General features: G+C 36.9%; 1 protein-coding gene across 12 annotated transcripts in view; it reads left to right on the top strand.

Moving 5' to 3' along the window:
• Positions 1-21,004, top strand: part of BCAS3 (BCAS3 microtubule associated cell migration factor) — a 499,958-nt gene that overhangs the window by 107,377 nt on the left and 371,577 nt on the right. For 11 of the 12 annotated variants that reach the window (XM_077836609.1, XM_077836606.1, XM_077836610.1 and 8 more), the window contains 2 exons: positions 334-504; positions 11,142-11,235. In XM_077836609.1, coding sequence (XP_077692735.1) covers positions 334-504; positions 11,142-11,235 — 265 coding nt within the window. The remainder of the gene's footprint in view (positions 1-333; positions 505-11,141; positions 11,236-21,004) is intronic. The other variant, XM_077836612.1, reaches the window with a different exon arrangement.

Genomic DNA, 21,004 nt, shown 5'->3' with positions numbered 1-21,004 from the left:
AGTGAATACTTCTCTTCTTTTTATCAATGTTTTTGAAGCCGTTAGCTAAAATATGTGAAATTACATTTTATTTTCCAAAGAAAACTAGTTCACGAGATAGATCAAACTCTATTGGTAGCTTGCTAAGCCTTTTAAATAGAATGTTATTACATTTAGCATCTCACACAATTAGTATGTCAGTTATAAAAACCCATTTAATTTGTTTTATGTGTTTTTTGATGTATGGTGATGAGCAATCTAGTCACCACATTCATTGTGCTGTGAGAGAAATTTCAATGTAGATCTGAAAAACAGCCCTAAAACTGTATTTATTGGTTCTCTTTCTTTTTATAGACGATAAAGACTGGACTTACAATGGTTGGGAAAGTGGTTACACAGCTGACAGGGACATTGCCTTCAGGAGCAACTGAAGAAGAGATTTTAGTTCATAGCAATACTCGTCGAAGTCCTCTGGTGCCTGGGATCATCACTGTTATTGATACGGAGACAGTTGGAGAAGGGCAGGTAATACAACTTGCAAAGAAACAAAAAGAGTATCAGTGTCACAAGACTTTAGAATTAAAAATGCATTATGTGCGTTTACATTTCCAAATGAAAAATATAACCATGAATTTTATCAGGTCAAGCAAATTTACAGATGCACATTGTTATGGCTTAGGAAGTGCTATTTGGGACTGAATTTAAGCCAGCATGAATATAGCCTGTAGTGCGCATTTACATGACATTTTGACAACATCAAGTGTGAAGTGTCACTTTCTGTCCCTCTAACACTTGCTCAAAAGTGATGTTGATTTATGCTGACCAGTTGTATGTGGGTATGGTCTGATTACATTTATTAATACATAATGTAGCAGGAAATTTTGACACTGCTCTAGAAATATGGTGAATTGTTTGATATGGTGTAAAATAGTAATAACTGGGAGACTATGGTTAGCTAAGAAAATGAGAACTTGGGTAGAAAGTCTGTAATTACTCAACTTTTCACAGCATAAATTTAAGTGAGTCCTAGTCTGCCATTTGATATTGTTTTTCTGACAGCATAGTTAATTTATAGAATACAATTGTACCATGTAAGATTATCTGTTTAAAAAACCCATATGTCAACCATTTAAAATGGAAACTAGTGTTTTAATTGAGTTTCTTTATAAAATAAAGGTGTCTTAGGTTTCTTATTGATTTATTCAACTAATAGTTTATTTTTCAAGGGCCTGATCCTGGAAACTCTACTCATGCAAGACTCTAACTGGTTTAATTATTTGTGATGGTTCCTCAAATTGAGTTTTTTCCATAATATATTTGTCAACATTTGCTGAATTAAAAACAAAACCAACAACGATGTGCCCTTATTCCTTCCTATTTCTCCCAACCCCCAAAGGGCCCACACTAAAGTTTAGGATGTACTGTGTGTACAGCTTTGTTATCTTGGTAAGATATTTAAAAATAAAAGAAAAAGTCATGTTAGGTATGTTTCCTAACTGATGATAAAATAAAATATTTTCCTTTCCAGGTTTATAATATGCTGTCTGATACTTTAATGTTTCCAAGAATTAATTTAAAGATAATCAAATCCATATAGTGTTGCCAGTGATTTGATATAGAAGCCCCTTCTCTCCTAAAAACAAAATAATACAAAACCAGCAGAAAATAGAAAATAACACTATTTTATTTGATTTTACAAGATTCTGTTAGGAAAATCAAAAAGAAAAGGAGTACTTGTGGCACCTCAGAGACTAACCAACTTATCTGAGCATAAGCTTTTATGAGCTACAGCTCACTGCATCTGATGAAGTGAGCTGTAGCTCACGAAAGCTTATGCGCAAATAAATTGGTTAGTCTCTAAGGTGCTACAAGTACTCCTTTTCTTTTTGAGAATACAGACTAACACGGCTGTTACTCTGAAACCTGTTAGTAAAATAAAGCTGCTGGCCTTTGGGGTTCATTTTTGTTTCCTGGAAAATTTTCTGTTGCCTTTTCTTAGAAAGCCAGAAAAAAAGAAAAATTCTACTTCATAAATTTCTCATGAAGCCTTGTTTAATGCAGTCATTATTTCTGATGTTCTTGTCTGTGCATTAACTATTCTGCATTAGAAATAAAATGATTTATCTTAGGTTTTTAAGTCTTGTTGTTGGTTTAGAGGTTTTTATGAACTTGTCCTCTGACCTTACCAGTAGTAGGGAGTAATCAAACTTAAAGGACACTGTGGAAAAGTAGTTATAAAAATGGTAACAGTTGCCTTGCCCAAGTAACACTACAATATCATAAATAAGCCCCTATTGCTCGTGAAACAATTGTGTTTTTTGTCTTAAACCCTGAAGTATCAGGTTTTGAGGTAGACACTATTCTTAGATCATTTGAATCCAGAAATAACTTTCTGGTGTTGGTATTTTTGTCACCTGGGATATGTAAACAGTACTGGGGTTGATAATTTATTTTCAGTGTGGAGCTGGCTCTCAGAATTTTCTGCATGGGTTTTTCTAATACGGGGAACCCCACCCCCCACAGAGGGCCTTTTTATAACTTCAGGGAAGGGTCTAGGTCTATCAATGAAGAAGCTTGATCAACAAAAATCTGGGAGATAGTTTTAATTTTTTATGTGGCCTAGAAAATGTTGGTTGTTGTACAACACTGCCTCTGTAGGGCACTTTCCTGTGTAAGGTGTGTGACGTGCAGTTGTGTCCCTTCTGAGTCATTGCTAGATGCTACCCTCCTTCTCTGTTTCCCCCATCATTGAATTGAATCAGCAGATTTTGTGCATGATCCTGGCTTGAACATGGCAGATTCCAGTTCTCCTGGCTGCATGAAATAACTAGTTCCAGTGCAGGGGAGTGGGAATAAGAGTCAGTTGGTAGGAGGCTGGGAATGCTCCTGCTCTCTCACACTGATGGGATCGGGTACGTCTGGAGGAGGTGACCGGTTACTGTTTAGATGATGTAGGATCCATCTGCACTACCTCCACAGAATGGGTAGTTTTCATAGCATAATTGATTCAGGCTCCAGTTAGGAAGTCACTTAAGCAAATGCCTGACTTTAAATGTGTGAGTAGTCTCACTGAAGTAAATAGGACTGCTCACATGCTTAAAGGTATTAGAGAGACTAGATGGGTGAGGTAATGTCTTTTATTGGACCAACTACTGTTGGTCAGAGAGATCTGAAGAAGAGCAATGTGTAGCTCAAAGGCTTGTCTCTCTCTCACCAACAGAAGTTGGTGCAATAAAAGAGATTACCTCACCCACCTTGTCTCTCCCATACCCTAGGACTGACATGGCTACAACTGCACTGCCTTCTTAAAGGTAGGCACATGGTTAATCACCTTGCTCGATTGCTGCCTATATGACTACCTGAGCTGGGTTGATCCTTGCTCATTATATTTAATGTCTGGAAGGAAATGACCCCATCATCGCAAATTGGCTTGTCTGTAGTGTGTTTTACCCCACCTTCACACCTGCCCCATTCCTCAAACCTTTGTTGGGTTCACCCAGTTGGGATGGAGAGGGGTTGAGCTGGATGGTTAATGTGGGTTACTAACAGGGTCTAATGTTAGCCCCATGCTCAGATGAAATAATTGTTCTACAGTTACAGGTCAAATCCCTTGTGTATTTTTATCTTTGCTTTCAAGGCACCGCTCCTGGCAGTGATTAAGCGGGCAATGATAGGACATAGTTTCCACAGTATGCATCCGATGAAGTGAGCTGTAGCTCACGAAAGCTCATGCTCAGATAAATTGGTTAGTCTCTAAGGTGCCCCAAGTACTCCTTTTCTTTTATCCAGATCTAGACTAATTCGGAGAAATGAAATGACAAAGTAGGTATGAGGCACCACTGGGTAGAATCCCTGACTCCTTTTAGGTGGAAAGGGAAGGATGAGGATTTGTGGTTTGGGCTATTACATCTCTGTTGAATTGGGATGGATGTGCTCAATGGTAGCTTGGGTCTTCCTAAATTGCATGGGAACCCACGGATTCCACATAAGTTTGTATTCTGGATTGACTTAACCCTTTCCAGACACTGAAGCAAAGCCCTTTCATCCAGGGACCTGTGCGTTGGCGGGTGTGTGTGTGTGTGTCTTAAAGGATAGTCAAAAATAATAGCACCTCTAGTTTCAGGGACGTGGATGGGAGTCGGGTGCCCAACTTCGAATGGCTTTCAACTGGGCACCTAAATGCCCTTTGTGAATTCCAAAATCACCCTATTTATCCACGTAGCACTAACCCCACCTCTGACAAAGAACTTTGGGCATTGTATTATATAATGGAATGAAAACAATTACAGAGTAATAAAAATAATAAAATGACCTCTTTAAGAGATAGATATGTAAAAACAAATGAGGGGTCCAGTTTAAAAAGTGGAATAAAAAGCATAGGAAAGGAAGGTAATAAATATGTGGCCAGCAGTGGTTATCCTGCAAACACTTTTGAAAGGGAAAAAAGTAAGTAAAGGATTAAACGAAATAGGTGTCACTGGGGAGCTTGTTCTATACCGTGGGGCCTACAACAGCAGAATGTGTGATTGTTGACTTTGGATATGACAGTATAAACCCTAACTTGGAGGTGTGTGTGATATGAAGATTTACCTGCCGAAATTAGGGTTAAGAAGCATGGATTGAACATAGTTAGGCCAGAAGTGTTAGAATTTTAAACGGACATTATTCTCTCTCTTTTTAAAATTCAGTTTACCCTTTTATAGGCAGCCAGTGTAAAGAATGCAAGATAGCACTCAGTGCATTTTATGAGATACGATATTAACATAATATTGCTTAATTTGAAACATCTATTAACTTTATACAGAAATATACACACATTTGTACACCGAAGAAATCTTTGAATTTAACCACACAGAGATGTAATGTAAATCTCTGGGGAAAATATTTTTGGTAAATCTTATTAATGTAGATATATTAGTGAAGTCTCACATGTGGCAGTTGTTTATGTGCTAGTTCCTTCTTTTAAAAACAGTAGTACTCTGAGAGAGTTTTTAACTGTCGTGTCGTTAAAAGAAAAGTGTAGAAATGTTGAATTATTGGATTATTTGGATTATATTTAAAAACTGAATAAAAATAATGATCAAGAACCCCAAGTAACTTTGTGGTCAACCAAAATATGTTACCACGGTCCATGTGCTTGTTTAAACGTTCTTTTAATGAAGTGTTACCAAACTTTTCAGTTAACTGCAGTGGCTATTTATTTGGATCTGTTAATTAGTTTAAATGGATAAAAACGAACCTATACAGATGTCCTCTTTTTTTCTCTAATTGGAAATAAATACAGAAACCTTTAGTGGTTTAAGTTTTATAGAAAAATTATTTTCTTTTGACCTTTGATTCTTTATTCTTAATTAATTCATCAACTAGGCCACCCACATTTAGTCTGAAATAATGACCTTTTTCAAAAGCCGGCAGTTTTGTGCCTGAATATAAATCTGTTAAACATCTAAGATTTAGTTGATTCTTAATGTTTTTGATAGAGTGATGTGATTAATGATATATCACTGAGTTACTCATTGATCATTCAAAACACATGAAAATATTTGAGGAAATTTTTTTAATGTTAACTTCGAAAAATTATAAGATATATAACATGTTTGTCTTTTTATGTTTTAAAATGTGATTGGTGTTTTTTTCCTGTTCCCTGTTAACTTTTTATTGCATTAAAGAGGAATTCTTTACACACACACACCAAAAAAAAAAAAAAAAAGGCAGACTGCTGCAGTTCCATAAGTTCATTTCCATTTGGTAAGGAGCTGATAACAATTGAACCAAATAAAGATGCTTCTCAAGTATCAAGAATCATTTATGGTAAAACAAAAGGCTTAAAGAATAAAGGGTATTCAACAGTAAAACTTTAACGGCATACGCAATTCCATTGGTTATTAATCCCAGTACTTTTACTTACGACAAAGTACAATTTTCACAAAAGTTAATTCAATATTCTAACACTCAGAATATATTTCACTTTTTATATCTACATGGATTACAGATATATATAGATATATATGATAATGTAAATAAAAATAAAATATAGCAACAGGATTCCCTCAGAGCATAATACTGTCTGCCTTACTTTTATTAAAGGGGATCTGCTTTTTGTCAAGAAGACATTTTTGTCTCAGATAAACGGTTCAGGCTGAGCGCAAGGCTGTTTTGAGTTTATGCTGGATTCTATTAAAAGGAGAGCAGTAGTTAATGCCACAGATTTATCACTTTTAGCCCTTTTCCACTGATGTTTGACCTTAGCTATAATGGTTTTGGGGTTTTTTTGCACATACATCTTAGGACCTGAAGCTGACAATGCACTGACTTTAGTTATTTAAATCCACTGAGACTTTAATGAAGATATTTTTGTATGTGCAATAGTTATAGAATATTTTATTCTTCATATTTCTGTTGCTAAATTGATTAGTTTGATCCCATCATCATAAAAATCATTCTTTCTTAATTGTATTAAGAATAAGACCAACTTGATTCAATTTGTGTCCATTTTTATTTGTGTTACTTTCATATTTTGTTTAAAAGCATGTCTCCACTGGGGTAAGACGTGTAATTTGCCTTTAAAGATTAAAATAATTGAAGTCACAATTGTCAATGGCTTCTGTTCAACAACATGGAATATACTAAAAATGAAGTAAAACGCAAATTAGGAATAAAAGGCTTTAGTTTAAACTCTCTCTCTTTCATTCAAAGCAAACATTGTATTCTAATAACAAGTGTAATGATTCCTGTTGGTTTTTTGTCTGTTTTTCTGTTTAAAGAAGATAATGACTACTTTATTAGTCTTTTATTGCTTAGTGTTTTGTTGAACTTCAATGTAGTCAGCTTGATAGAGCTATAGCAGTGACTCATCTCGTTCAATTAAGCACTGGGTAGAGCTGCTTCTTTTGAAAATCTCATTGCAGCTATCTGGCTGAGGTGCTGGCTGGGCATCTCAGATAAGATGAGTGGTGATTTTCAGGGTCTCGACAGAAAAGGCCTAATGTTATTTTTGTGGAATTCTTAATTTCTGATGATAGGGAAATATGTAAGGAAGATATTTGCGTAACCTTGTGATACTGAGTTACCAGGCATTTGTGAGGACAGTGGCCGGATTTATGAGCCTATTACTAAAAGTGACTTTGTCATGGTGTTTTAATCTTAGCACCAAAAGGAGTGTGTTTAAATCACTGCCATGGAGTTTGAAAAAGTTCCAGCATGAAAATACGGGGTTGGGGGCTTCCCCACTCTGGCAGCAGCTGAAAACATCCTTGCGCAATTTGTGCCATCCTTTCCCAAGAAAGGATTCTCACTTCCGCCCTTCTTAGTTGCACATAGTCTGAACTGGTGGAAAGGGACGGCTTTACAACGTCAATGTTGATTTAACGTACCTCCCAATCACCATGGATAATTCTCAACCCACTCCAGCCCCTCCAGTACCCTTGCAGAAAATTTCTTTCATTTCAGCATCAGAGTAAAGTGTCCCCATCCCATCTTCTGTGAAGTCTATCTAGAAGAATCCCCTGTGGTCTGAATACCTTCTTCATTGCCTCAGTGCTGCAGCTTTCAGCCTTGTTCTGGAAATGAAAATTGTGCAATTTGTACTGTTACAGGGGTATAGTTAAAGACACCTTCATATTAGTATTGTTGTGTTCACACTAGGGGCAATAGATCAATAAAAATTTGCATCTAACTGAAAACGTTACATGGGGTACAAAATCTGTAGGAAGACTAGGCATTCATATTTTTCCTTGCTTTGAAAGGACCACAGCCTAGAGTTCATTGCTGGGCTCTTCTCTGGCTGACAAGACTGATCATCGGGTCAGCCGGGGAGAACCCTCAGCCTCTTCCTTCCATTGTAGTGTAGAGATGATATTGAGATGTGAAAAAGGCCTCTCCCTAGCTTACCACGGCAACTGCCCAGTCAGACATGCAAGAAGGGGAAAAACAGTAAAAGTTTCAGGTACATCCAGAAGATTTTTAAATATAAGTAAGTGATGAACAAAACACTGTCCATTTCAGGTCCTTGCTAACCTCCCTCCTGTATTCCAGTGTAATTTCCTTTGTTATGTTGACTTTAAAAACATGAGGGATGTGTCTTTAACTTCATATTTCCCCACATTGGCAGGTATGCGAGGTCGCTAACCCCATTTTCTTAGTGGCTGCCATGGTAGGGAGTGAAAAGTATTCGATGGAAAGACAGTGTGGGGCTGAGAGCCATGAGAGTTGGAGGATCACTTGTAGGAGCTCTCCACCTCCTGTTAATTTCTGTATTTTTGAGTCACAAAGATTTGAGTTCTTACTCTCTTTAGCTAAACATGAGACACTGACATTGCCATTTGAATAAGACAGCTTTCCAAAGAGTCAGACTCTCTAGCATTTTGGGGTTTGCACGGTCTTCAAGGCCTGTTATGTGTTTCTGAATGTAGAAAGGAGACAATAGAAATCAATTTGTTCTTATTCCTTTTAAAAAATCACAAACAGTGGCATAGTAAATCCAAGTGAAAAGATTAAAAGGTAGTTCATTTGTTATGTTTGTAGGTCAGCTTTGTATGAAGAACCAGAGATTATTAGAAAACTGATATTAAATCACTCACAAATTACACCCTTCCAGGAAGAGCATTTTAAGTAGCTGAAAAACAGTTTTAAAATTTGAACACCATTCGCTCAACCTATGAATGGTAAATTTTTGGCATTATGCTGTACTGAAATTAGGGTGCCTAAAGCGTTTCACAATGCCTAAAGATCCTGTGGAATCCCTATTTGTCATGATACTTTTAGACTAAAAGTGTTTGCGTTTTCCTAACAGCCAGACTGTTCTTTGACCATTGTACAGAGATTTTTGTTTTAGAGATAATCATCTCGGTGCAACTTTCATTGCTTTAAAAGGAACCCACACTGAATTAATCATGTTTGCTGTCTGTATAAAAATTTGCACATGCAACAGATCAGATAATGTACATTAACTTGTTTTAACTGTGCTTTTAGATGAATACTGATATCTACAAATTTCAGGTTAACAAAAACTTGGTGTAACATGACTGGATTTAAAAATATGCTGTTTCGTGTGTGATACTAGCTTAGGGTGCAACTGCTATCTTTAATTATGATGAGGAGGCCTAGGGTAAGACTACATAAAAGTGGAAGCTGTGAAAAGATGATATATAGGAGTTATTCAGTGCAGCTTATATAGGCTGCGAAAAGGAATGCTGTTTCTTTGAAATGCTCTTAGGAAGATCTCCAGACCCTTTTCTTAGTGGTTCTGGAATCAGTACGGAATGCTGACAACGGAAAGCAAAACCATAATTGTCTGTATATGACAGTGCCAAGTAGTTTGAACGTTTAAAATAAGTCGGGCGCAGGCCTCCTCATCTCTATTACATGACTTCTTTAAACATTTTAAGATGATTTCTCATTTCATCCAATGACTGTTAAGAAAAGGAAGTTTTAAATGCTCAAAAGTGTTTTGGAACACAAGAGACAAATTATTAGAAACTTAGAAGAAATAATTTTACACTACCTTATTAAGAAAACTGGAACCTTGCTTATTTAGCGTAGATGCCATTCACTTAATATGGGTTACATTGTTAATAAATTGTCAAATGTTTTTCATTAATAATCTTTTGGGATTATTTTGTTTTGTTTTGAGTTTTCCATATTTAACTAGAATCATAGAAACGTAGGCCAGGAAGTGATATTTAGAGGTCATCTGGTCCAGCCCCCTGGACTGAGACAGGACCATTCCTGACAGGGGTTGATCTAACCTGTTCTTAAAAACCTCCAGTGAAGGGGATTCCACAGTCTCCCTTGGAAACCTATTCAGTGCTTAATGATTGTCAATATCTAAGTTTTTATAAGGGAGTTGTTTCAATATATACACTCAACCTTCCTCTTCTGTGTGCTAGGGTGTCTGGACCACATTACTTCCTTGTCATTCAAACCACAATGCTTATAGATGGGGACAACAGAACATTGAAAACCAAGGATCATGGGCCAAAGTAGATACTTTCTACTCTGTACTTTGATATTTTAAACTGGTTTCAGGTAAACAAGATTATAATAAAACAATGGGAACATATTGTAGTGAAGTGTCCTGGACTACCAGGAAGATGGATTAGATGACCTAATAGACGTGTTCAATCTTTATTTTTTCCCTTTGTATAAGCAGTCTTTTTTCCTACTTGCAGACAGTTCTGCTACGTATACTTTAAATATTACAAAGGAAAAGGTTTTCCTGTGTCATGATTAAGTGACACCTTCCGCTTTTTAGGTTGCATTTGTGCTACCTGTTCTTTTTCTGTCATTTTTTGTTTCGTCTTGCTAGAAAAATTATTTCTTGTTTACACTTAAGGAATTATGTATGCTTTTTGGCTGAAATTGTCCCTCATCAATCCCTCTTGGACTAGCTCAAACAAATTGACTTCGTGCAGGACAAAGTCCACCTACCAACCTGAAGAAAAGTGAGATAATTCCACAGCTTCCGTACAGCTTCTTCTTGAGTCCCTGAGATGGAACAGGAGATTCTATTCTGAAGTAAAAAGAATGAGGAGTAGTTGTGGCACCTTAGAGACTAACAAATGTTTTCTGAAGTAGAAAGTTGACCCCACTGGATCCTCCTAATCATAGACCTACTGGCAACAACCCTGCCTCAACCTGCAGCAATCTAGACATGGAGCCTAGCTTCATAATACCCAGGGTACAGAGTCCTGCACAAACCTGCGCTGTACCCACCAACACTTCATGCAGCAGAGCAGCAGTAGTATTCTATCTGTAAGCGATAAGTAAAAGGGACTCCCCGGGACTCCCGTAGTATGTCCATTTTTTTGTAGTCTGCAGTATGGGAGCTGTACGCTTTAAAAATCAGTCTATGTCATCTACAAAATAGTGCAGAAAATTGTGCAATTGTCTGGATGTTTCCTATAGTTTTTACACATATTAATATTTCTAATTCCTGCTAGTATGTATCTTTTGTAAAATGGATATTCAAGTGTTAGTAATCCCTGCATGAATTTCCACTGCTTATGAAGAGGCCTGTTGGATTTCTACTCTTCAGGCAGTCATTAACAGAATCTTCAAAATTCTGCAGAGAAGTGCAGAAATGAGTGGGTGTTGAATGACTGTGCAACTTTGTACCATACAGCAACACCTAACCTTTCTTTGTCTCAATTAATATTATGCAGGTGATCGTTAGCGAGGATTCCGACAGCAACGGTATTGTGGCCCACTTCCCTGCCCATGAAAAGCCTATATGCTGCATGGCTTTTAACCCCAGTGGTAAGTTCTTTTACCATCGTTAATTTTGTATCATATTGTATGTGAAAAGTAAAAAATGTGGTTCATGTGTATTATGTTTCTTTCAGGGAATTAAAAATTACATCAGTCTTTTAGTAGTCCAGTGTGGTACATGCACATGATGACTTTAGTAAACGTTGGCATCTGAACTCTTTTAGTTGACTGTTGAATATCAGTTGACAGAGACTGCAGTTAATTTGTCTTTTCTGGCACTTTCAGCCTCAAACAGCTATAATGCATGAAGGAACAATATGACTAATATCTGTAGTAGTAGATATAGCTGAAATACTAAGGGAAGTTAATTAATTATGTTTCCTAATACACTTTCCTTCCAGAAGTTAGGGACCATAGCTTTCCTAAAATATTTCTTCATCCTAGATTTGAGAATAAAATGGGTAATATCAATTAAACAAATATTTTTAAGGTAACTTGTGGTGACAAAAGATGTTTTGTTGACCTGTAACTCAGGATTCTGCCCTTCCCTTTCTTTGGAGTGCTGTGAGCCGTGATCTGAAAATATTTTAAAAACCTCAAAGAAAGCACCTTTTTCCCCTCCTTCCTCTTTGCAGATGAAGAATGGTTGTGGGCAGGTGAGATGCATCCTGTTAGTGAATCTTGTCCAGTTGACAAGTAGTATGTTTATTAGTCTTCTTAAGACAGAGAAATAACTTTTTGATTGACTGCACAGTGGTCAGTAAAAGGGCTAGGGAATCAGCATCTTCCGCTTGCCTAAATTAATGAGTTCTAAAACGTCGTAAATGCCCTGAAGATCTTGGGGATGAAGTCACATTTCAAAGAACTAAAACTGAATGTATGTCATGTATATCTTCACTTGTGGTGACCAGTCAGACTGATTTTGACATCCCATCTGTTATGTCAAAACTCCTTAATAGTAGTGCGCGGTTCAAAGCATCCCTACTATTAGTGCTTTTGACATAAAAAGCTGTATTCTTATCTCATAGTTTGGGGATTTTACATGTAACTCTCTGTGCATTAAGGTGAGAATGTACTCTGTAAATTCCAGAATGGTGATATTTCGGTACTGTTCTCAGTCTTGCGTGTTCGGTACAAAAAATAATACTTAGAGTGTGGGTGATGCTGACAAATTGAAATAGTTCTTTGGGATGCAATAACCATTCGTTAAATACCCTTTAAAAAGGGAAATGGTGTAAATTAGAGAAAAGGAAAATATTTATGTAACAACAGATTTTGTATTACTTTTATAGATGGAGATATGAATTTGTATATATATTAGAATGTCTCAGCTTTTTTTCTCTTTGTTTGATCATGCACTGAAATTATAATCTTTTGTCTGTGATACAACATCCTGTTTCCATGGATCTCCTAGTTGAACAAGACACTTTGCGGGGAAAACATCATTTTCTAAACACAAGTATTTTCTGTCCACACTGGAAGAAAGACGTGAGGCCATGGTGTGGTTTAATTAGGCTGCAACTTCATTCATTTATAATATCTGGGAGTATCCAGCAACAGATCGTACAGAGGTGTGAAGAAGAGGTTGGCTCCCTGCTGATCTGGATGTAGAAGCCCCAAACCCCCTTCCTCAGCTCCCTTAAAGGGGGCTATGAAAAGGAGGAGGTGTTGGCTTCTCGCTGATGAGACTTAGGAGCCCCCCTTATTCAGCTCGCGTAAGGGATGTTTTCCTTAAAATTCTTTTCCATTCCATATTATCTGATAATCGTATCCCTTCCAGACAGAGTACCTGCACTGGGCATCTGCCACAAGGAGGTGCCAGCAAAATCCTTGGATAGCTTCCTCCCACCCATGATGGGTTCCAAGATAGCCACAGATTCCTTCCTCTTTTTTTTTTTTTTTAAACCCAGGGTGAACTATATCTGCATCTGGTTTCTGTTTCCAGGCTGCCAAAGAGTGCACAAGCTGGACAAAGACCCACTCACATTAAGGTTGCGGTGGGCACATTGTTGACTGTTTGCTGTGTGTCATGAAACTCTTGTGAAAATGGATGACCCACGGCAAGGTATTAAATCATGCTGCTCAGCCTGCGTTTTTCCAGTGAAGTTCAGAAAAGATTGAAAATTATTACTTCAGCTCCATACACAGTGAAATTATCACTTAAACCAATAAGATGGATTCTCTATTTAATATCCAGATTGGGTTATATTTGATGTCAGCACTGTAAATGACATCATTTTAACCCTTTACATAAGTGGCATGTTGCCATTCAGACTGGTATTTTTGCAAAGCATAATGAAAACAAGAAGTGGCTTTTGCTACCAGGTTCTTCTACTGGCTATTATATAACTATATAATCCATTAATTACCCCTGATATTATATTCTGAGACATCATACCAATATCTGATGGCTAAATTTCACTAACCAGTGGAACTGATGGACACTGAACCTTTTTACATTTAGATTTGTGGCTAATCAAATAGCAATTTATATTCATTGTTTCTTTGTAGCAATACACTCGTGAAAATATTTTGCAGGTATTCAGTTTTCAAAAGTAATTTAAGCATTGTGAATCACAGGTCCAGAATTATTGTTCAGCTCTTCAGAGTACCTGATAAATAAATGTAATAATGCACCAAAAGTCAAAACATGCAGGAAGATTGATAAGTTACATTAACACAGTTTCTATGCAACAAAAGCTGATCGAGTTAAGCAGCATAGCCCCCTTAAGCAATCATTAAACGAACCAGATTGTCAATAGAATGTATTTGTGATATGACAAAGATACTCACTTGAAATATTTCTAATGCACTCCTTTGTACTGAACATAGGACTAGTTTGTGATGATTTAATCAAAAGCGATACAACAACATTACAACACTTAGAAATGTCACACTGTAAAAATAGCTGTTAGATGGGGATAGCGTTAAGTTTCGCTTCACTATAGATCAAAGATTACAAAAAGGCCCTACAAAGAGGAGGAGAAGAGGGAAGTACTGATGTCAGCGTGATATTTGGCCTAAAACTTTTCTTTTTTATTTAAAAAGAAAAAATGTACTGCACCTTTAGCTCCCTAGCAGTGTTAAATCTCATTATGGGCCTGATCCAAAGTCTATTGAAAACAATGGGCGGACTCCTTAGAGTGCACTGGGTTTTGGATCAGGCCCCATAAGCTTGTCTGTTGCTGACTGGCCTTTGCCAATGTGATATTTTTTTAAGACTGAGGCAAATCTTTTTCTTTTTCTTTCTCTTTTTCTTTTTGCATTAAGACATGCTGAAAAAATACATCTTTTCCCATTTGTACAAATTGCCATGCTTTCTTCAGGCAGGTAACTCAAAAACAGCTGACCTTTGAAACGGAAAACTTGGCATATAATTAGTGTTTATTTTGGACTAGATCCATGACCAAGTTTGAAAAAAGTAATTGCTTGGATAATAAAATAATAAGCAGTTGAATCAGCACTTCTCAGTGTGCTGAGTGGGCGGCTTAGATTTTTAACAGAATCTGAAATATCCCAGTACACATCTCCCTGGAGCATCCTGGCAGTAACAGGCTGCTGCTGGAGCAGTTGGTATTGTGAATGTCTTATTCTAAAACAGGCAGCTAATCCTGATTAAAAACTGCCTTAATAACAGGGACTGATAAAAATCGTGGGAACACAAATTGCAAAGTCTGACAATGTATGGTGTCTTCACAATTTTTTGCCTAATTCAGAAAATGCTATGCTTTTATTTAACAAAAAATTAAATTGCATATAGTTGTGTGTGTGTGTGTGTGTGTGTGTTTGCCTTACAACTGGAAACTCCATGACCCTGGGGTTTGACCAACAGAACCCCTAGATTTGCTGGAATTTGACAAAATCCAGGGCCATTTATAGACTGTCCTTGCCTTTCTGCTTTACATTTTTTAAGATAGATTAATTTTGAGGTATGGAAGCAGTTCAGTAAAAGTAAAAAGAATGGATATCTCCTACCTGTCTAATGGTGATTTCATCTTTGGGAATAATCAGTAAAGGGCATCAAGACAGATATACACCAAATACTGAATTAAAATGAACTTATCATTATAGTTATTTTCCCCTGAAAGAACATTGTGTTGTAATGCAAACGAAGAAGATTTAAGCCCATTTTACAGGTTTTCTTTGCCATTTGTGATAGCCAACAGACAGATTTCTTATACAGTACTCTTGTACTGTTTTTGGATGGGAGTTTAGTTAAACTTACCCCAGGTTTCACATGCAGGTCTCTAGCCATTATGCTGTGGGCTTGTTTGCTAACTGAAAATTATTAACTCTTTGTAGGTAGAATTTGTATGAGTATTCTGCATATCCATTTTATATCGAAAACTGATATAATTTTCATAAATGTTACTAGATTTTACTATCAAAATCACCAATTTTATTTATATTGTGCCAAACATGTTGGTCACTACTTTTGAGACTGAAATAAAGATAAGAGCTTTGAAGAGCTCACATTCTGCTTTTAGACATCTGGTTTTGAATAAATTCAATAAACGTTATAAGTAATAATTCTACATTGCCAAGCGCCGTGACCTAGGTGCTGTGTGCAAGTATAAAATACACAGATATGAGTTCAGGGCATAGATTAGGCTGGTACCTAGCAGTATGGCGTATGGGCACCTCCTTCATGCTGCTGTCTTCTTCTCCACAGAATCAAAGCCTCGTTTTGTGTGGGGTGGAGTGATTTTTTGCAGTAAATAAAATTTCTAGCTGTTCTAGTTGCTGAGATTCTCCATTCACAAGGCTAAGGAAGCAGTGATGTCTGCTTGGGCTTGCAGAATGATAAGGTGTGATGTGCCCCACTAATGTCACTGGGTGTTAATTTACTTGGAAGATCTACACAATCCACTGTGAGTGACAGCTCATTTTGGTACCATGATTCAGTGGTCTTGGGAGAGTACTGCCACTTCCCCTGCCCTTTCTGCTCTCACCCAATCAAGGAGACAAGCTCAAGGAGCTTCAGAGGCCAGTAGGGCATCTAAGCGTCCTTGAACAATAGCTAAGCTAAGCTCAAGAAGTTCAGCAGGACTGACAAAGCTCACCAAAGGGAAGCCAAGACCAGTGAGCCATATGGAAATATTCAGACACCAGTAACTGGAATGTGTGCTGAGACCAGAGAGCTCACGTATGATCGTATTTTGAGAATCTGCACAAGTGCATTTCTTATGGGAAGAGCTTGGAAGAGTATATTTTTTTTTCTCGCAGTTCAGGTCTCTGTCTGAATTGAAGACCTCCAACTGCAACTTAATTATTAGAACATTTCAACCTGTGACTAAATTGTGTGGTGATGTCAGGTAACAGTCTCCTTTCTTTCAGAGTGGTAGCTGTGTTAGTCTGTATCAGCAAAAAGAACGAGGAGTACTTGTGGCATTTTAGAGACTAGCACATTTATTTGAGCATAAGCTTTCATGGGCTAAAACCCACTTCATTGGATGCATACAGTGTAAAATACAGTAGGAAGATATATAGATATATATACACAGACAGAGAACATGAGAAAATGGGTGTTGCCATACACACTATAATGAGAGTGATCAATTAAGGTGAGCTATTATCAGCAAAAAAAACCAAAAAACTTTTGTAGTGATAATCAGGAGGGCCCATTTCTGACAGTTGAGAAGAAGGTGAGAGTAACGGTAGTGTGGAAAATAAGCATGGGGAAATAGTTTTACTTTGTGTATTTGTGCTCCTTAAGAGAGCCTCTCCCTTATGAGGTTTTAGACGCTGTACAGTCAATATCACTTATGTCTACATGGTCACATCAGTGTAATCTTGGATGCCTTTACCATCTACCTGTGACTTCTTTTTTGAAGACTGTGACAAATTGGTGATCAGTCTGTGGTCTCCCATTCTGTGCATAAACAATGGCCCTCGGCCATCAGGTTAGGATCAGAGTCCGCATTAGCTAGATTTCCATATCATGCACAAGTCTCCATCAGTGATTGTACCAGTGATTTGGGCCTTTCTTTGCTTAGACTATGAAGACATGAATACTTGTGTGGAAATTTTGGTTGCACGCAGCCAGTAATTTACTTCTCTGTTGTGTTGTGTACATGCAGGATTGCAGTTTAGGCAGCATGCAGGAACTTTCAAATGTAGTTAGGATAAAAATTCTCACAAGTCTTTTTTTACAGCAGGATTTTTCTTCTGTGAATTTCATGCAATGTGATGACATTGTGCAATAAGTTTTTGTTAGAAGGGATTAAGCTTTAAACTATCTTTTATAATGAAATATTTAAACAGGTACAAACAGTTTACAAAATGTCATGGTTATTACAGTACCATGGAAAAAAATGTTTGCTACATAATGTAAATTGACAAGAGCTCATTAAGTAAACTCTGTATCAAGGCGCCCTGGACTAAATTTTGGGAGGTCACAAACAGAAGGAATACACCATAGGGGGTTATTTAATTTAAGATGTTTACGAAAAAGCCTCCAAGATTTTAATGTGCTGACGATAGTCTGCCAGGGATTGTACTTGTGTGTAAGGTTTAAAACTGAGAGGGGGGGAAAAAAGGATTATATGTTACCAAATAGAATTGATTGTTCCATGATAATCTGGACTAGACTAAACTAGAGATTGTCTAGACTAGAGACTGTAGGAGCCAGGCAAATGTCCCTCTTATTCATGAAGTTGCATTATTAGATACATTGTTACAATTTACATAGGAAAAAAGTCACCCAATTTAATGTCAGCAATAGCCTAGTAAAGCTAATTCTGTCTGTTCCATCTTTCCAGACAGACATATTAAGAAGTTTATTTGCCCCTGTCAGAGGCAGGGTACTGGGATAGGTGGACCACTAGTCTGATCTGTTATGGCAATTCCCATATCCGACTGTCTGAAAACTTTTTACTCTCCTTCTGATGCCCCTGTCACCGCGCAATATGACTTCAGGTCTAAAGCATTCACTCTGTCATAACTGTTTTCATGTGATTAGACTACTGGCCCAGACCTAAGACCCTTGTGTAAAAGAGAAGTGGCCCATCCCATGTGTAAAAGAGAAGTGGTTTTCAAGTTTAGCAAGCATACAGTAAAAACCAATGTTGAAATTTGGAGGGCAGTGATCTCTGTGTCAGTAATCCGCGTTGAGAAGTTGGTATATAGCTTATACGTTGGCATGCCTCATTCTTTCATTCACCAAATCTGGGAAGTGCTCTGACCTGTAAATGGGAAATATGATTGTTATGGATTTTCTAAATCTGTAAAACTTGCATTGTTTTGTCTTACTCAAAATAATAATATTGTTATTTGCACCAAAGAAATTTCTTAAAATAGGTTCCAAATGCAAGTTTTATGGCTTTTTCCTAACTTTATCACCATCTGATTTTTAAACTGCTTCAAACCTTCGATGTTTGGCTAAGTTCCCCCACACCCCCGACCGCCTCTCTGTGCAGCATTTCTGAATGGACTTCTTTCAAGATCGTTTAGGGTCCTGATGCTGTAACTATTTACCCTTAGTAACCATGCACATTCTGGCAAGCTATTTTCATAGCTTATATAATAGACCCATTAAGAACAATAATACTTGTTAAAATGTATTGCAGTAAGTTTGGGGAAGTCTGTAAAATAATATAAGCAGGCTACTTCACTCCTTACATATACCTAATTATGAAGCATTCTTTGTAAAACAGCAGAGTATGTATCTCAAGATGTGTTTACACATGAATGTTTGCAAAAAAAATTTGTGCACCTTTTAATGAGATTAAGACTGAAAGATCATAGAAGAATTGTGCAAATGCCATCCATTGCTAGTACATAGTAAAATGAGAAACAACCAGCAAATAGTTCAACATTGCATTGCAGTCCAGAACAGAGAATAATCTCCAAGGAAAAGTTAAAAATACAGTAAAATTCACATGACGGAATAACACTGCAAAATGAACTGGAGAGAAAATACAGCTTGGTTGACTAGCTGGCATGCAATCTGTGCTGTATGGTTTCTATTCATAGAAGTGAAATTAAAGGATGCAGTTAAACACAGTTGTGAAACGTCCAGTCCAACAGCTGCATTTAGTTTGTTTTTCAATTTCTCATTGCCTTTCTTGTTTATTAGCTGTGACTCTGAGGTCGGAATTAAAACAAATATTTTAATGGCAGTATTTATGATGTTGGCAAGGAGCATGATGGCTTAGTACTGTGATCTGGACAAGACTCGATATGGGTGGTGTGAGGTAGTCCCTTCAGGCTTTAAACAGAGTCACGATTGGTGAGACTTTTCAAAGTATAATGCCTGTAAATCACGCAACTGATAAGCATCATGGAATCTGTACTTTTCAGTTCCATTAATGAACTGGGCATGCTTAAAGGAATTTTGAGGGGGGCCACAAAGGGAAGATTCCTTGTGGATTTTAGCATGTTAAACGCTACAAAATTCCTCAGTTCATTCTGACAGCTTTTAAGTACAAAGGCCTTTTATGAACTATGATAATTAAAACCAACTTGGAAGTAAATTATGCATATTTATTTAGAATTCAGAAATTGTGCTTTTAAGAGTAATATTAAAGTATTAGACCATCTTATTATTTTAGTACACCTTCAATTTACCACATTTAAAAGCAAATTTTTGCTTGTGCTAAAGCTGTATATTAGTTGGTAAATAAATTGTAATCCATGGCTCGGCAAGTTTTATAAAGCTGTGTGCAGTTCAGTTCCTGAGACAAACATAAGAGAAATGTTTTGAAATCCCAATCCAGGCAGAACTAAATTATAAATAAAATAGATTTTTAAATTATGTCAGCCAATGTTTGTGAGAAATTAGCTAATTTTTCTCTCCATTGTAGATGGATGGAAGCATTTTTAGCAATAATCCTATTACATTTTATAAACAGTGCTGCTGAAAGGGTCATATTAATTTTTAATTCAAAGGGGAAACACATTTTAATTAAATCTCTTAGTAGTATTTTTTGGGTGGATGAAAACAAGAATCGTGTTCGGAGGTTGAAAATCGTATCAATTAAGTGTTTCTATAGGTAATAGTAATATAAGTTGAAGGATGTTCTTTCATTTGTTGCCCGGTATTTATACTGTAAATGACACTGGGCTGTTAAATGTGACAGGAAGCAGTTGTATCATCCTTTGTACCTTGAACAGCTGGTCATTTTCTTGTTAAGGTAAATGGTATTAATAGGCTTGGATATAACCAATAAACTTGTCCTCCCCTTCTGTGTATTTATTTTTTGAATGTGAAACTACAGTGTACATAGCAATATCTGGTTTTTGTAGAAAGCACTCCTGATGTGGAATGGAGTTCATTAGAAAATTGTCATTTGGAAAGGGGAAACACATTTCTCAGTAGGATAATGTTTGTATTCTCTGTTGCACACAGCGGCTGATGAAAACAGATTATGGCTTCTGTTAATCTTTATTGGTACATTTTAGAATCTTAAATTAGGATTTTTAAGAATTTTGAAGCACAAAAATGAATGTTTCCCTTTGGACTAGCTCTTTTTTAGAGTTTGCTTAAAGTGCTGTGGTAGAATGCCCAAACCAAAAGCTGCCTTTTAGCGTTCTGGGTTGCAACTTTCTTTAGGAGGGCTAAACTGGACTCCTTGGGTTAATGACAGTTGAGAAATGTTAATCTCTGACCCTTCACATATCATTTGTAAATGAAGATTTTGATAAAGCCAAGCCTTCTTTAACTAGAAATAAAATATTTTGTGGTAATATAATTTTGCAGGCCTCAGTTTCAGTTGGCTGCCTAGACAAAATAAATCTTAAACTTTGTTCACTGAGACTCTTACAAGGCTTTTTCCCTAATGTTAAAGTTTTTAGGTAAAAAATGTATGATCAGGGC

The sequence above is a fragment of the Eretmochelys imbricata genome, chromosome 17, assembly GCF_965152235.1.
Source record: "Eretmochelys imbricata isolate rEreImb1 chromosome 17, rEreImb1.hap1, whole genome shotgun sequence".
In the NCBI taxonomy this organism is placed as follows: domain Eukaryota; kingdom Metazoa; phylum Chordata; order Testudines; family Cheloniidae; genus Eretmochelys; species Eretmochelys imbricata.
The sequence above is the reverse complement of the archived record's forward strand: the minus strand, read 5'-3'. Positions and strand labels throughout refer to the sequence as shown.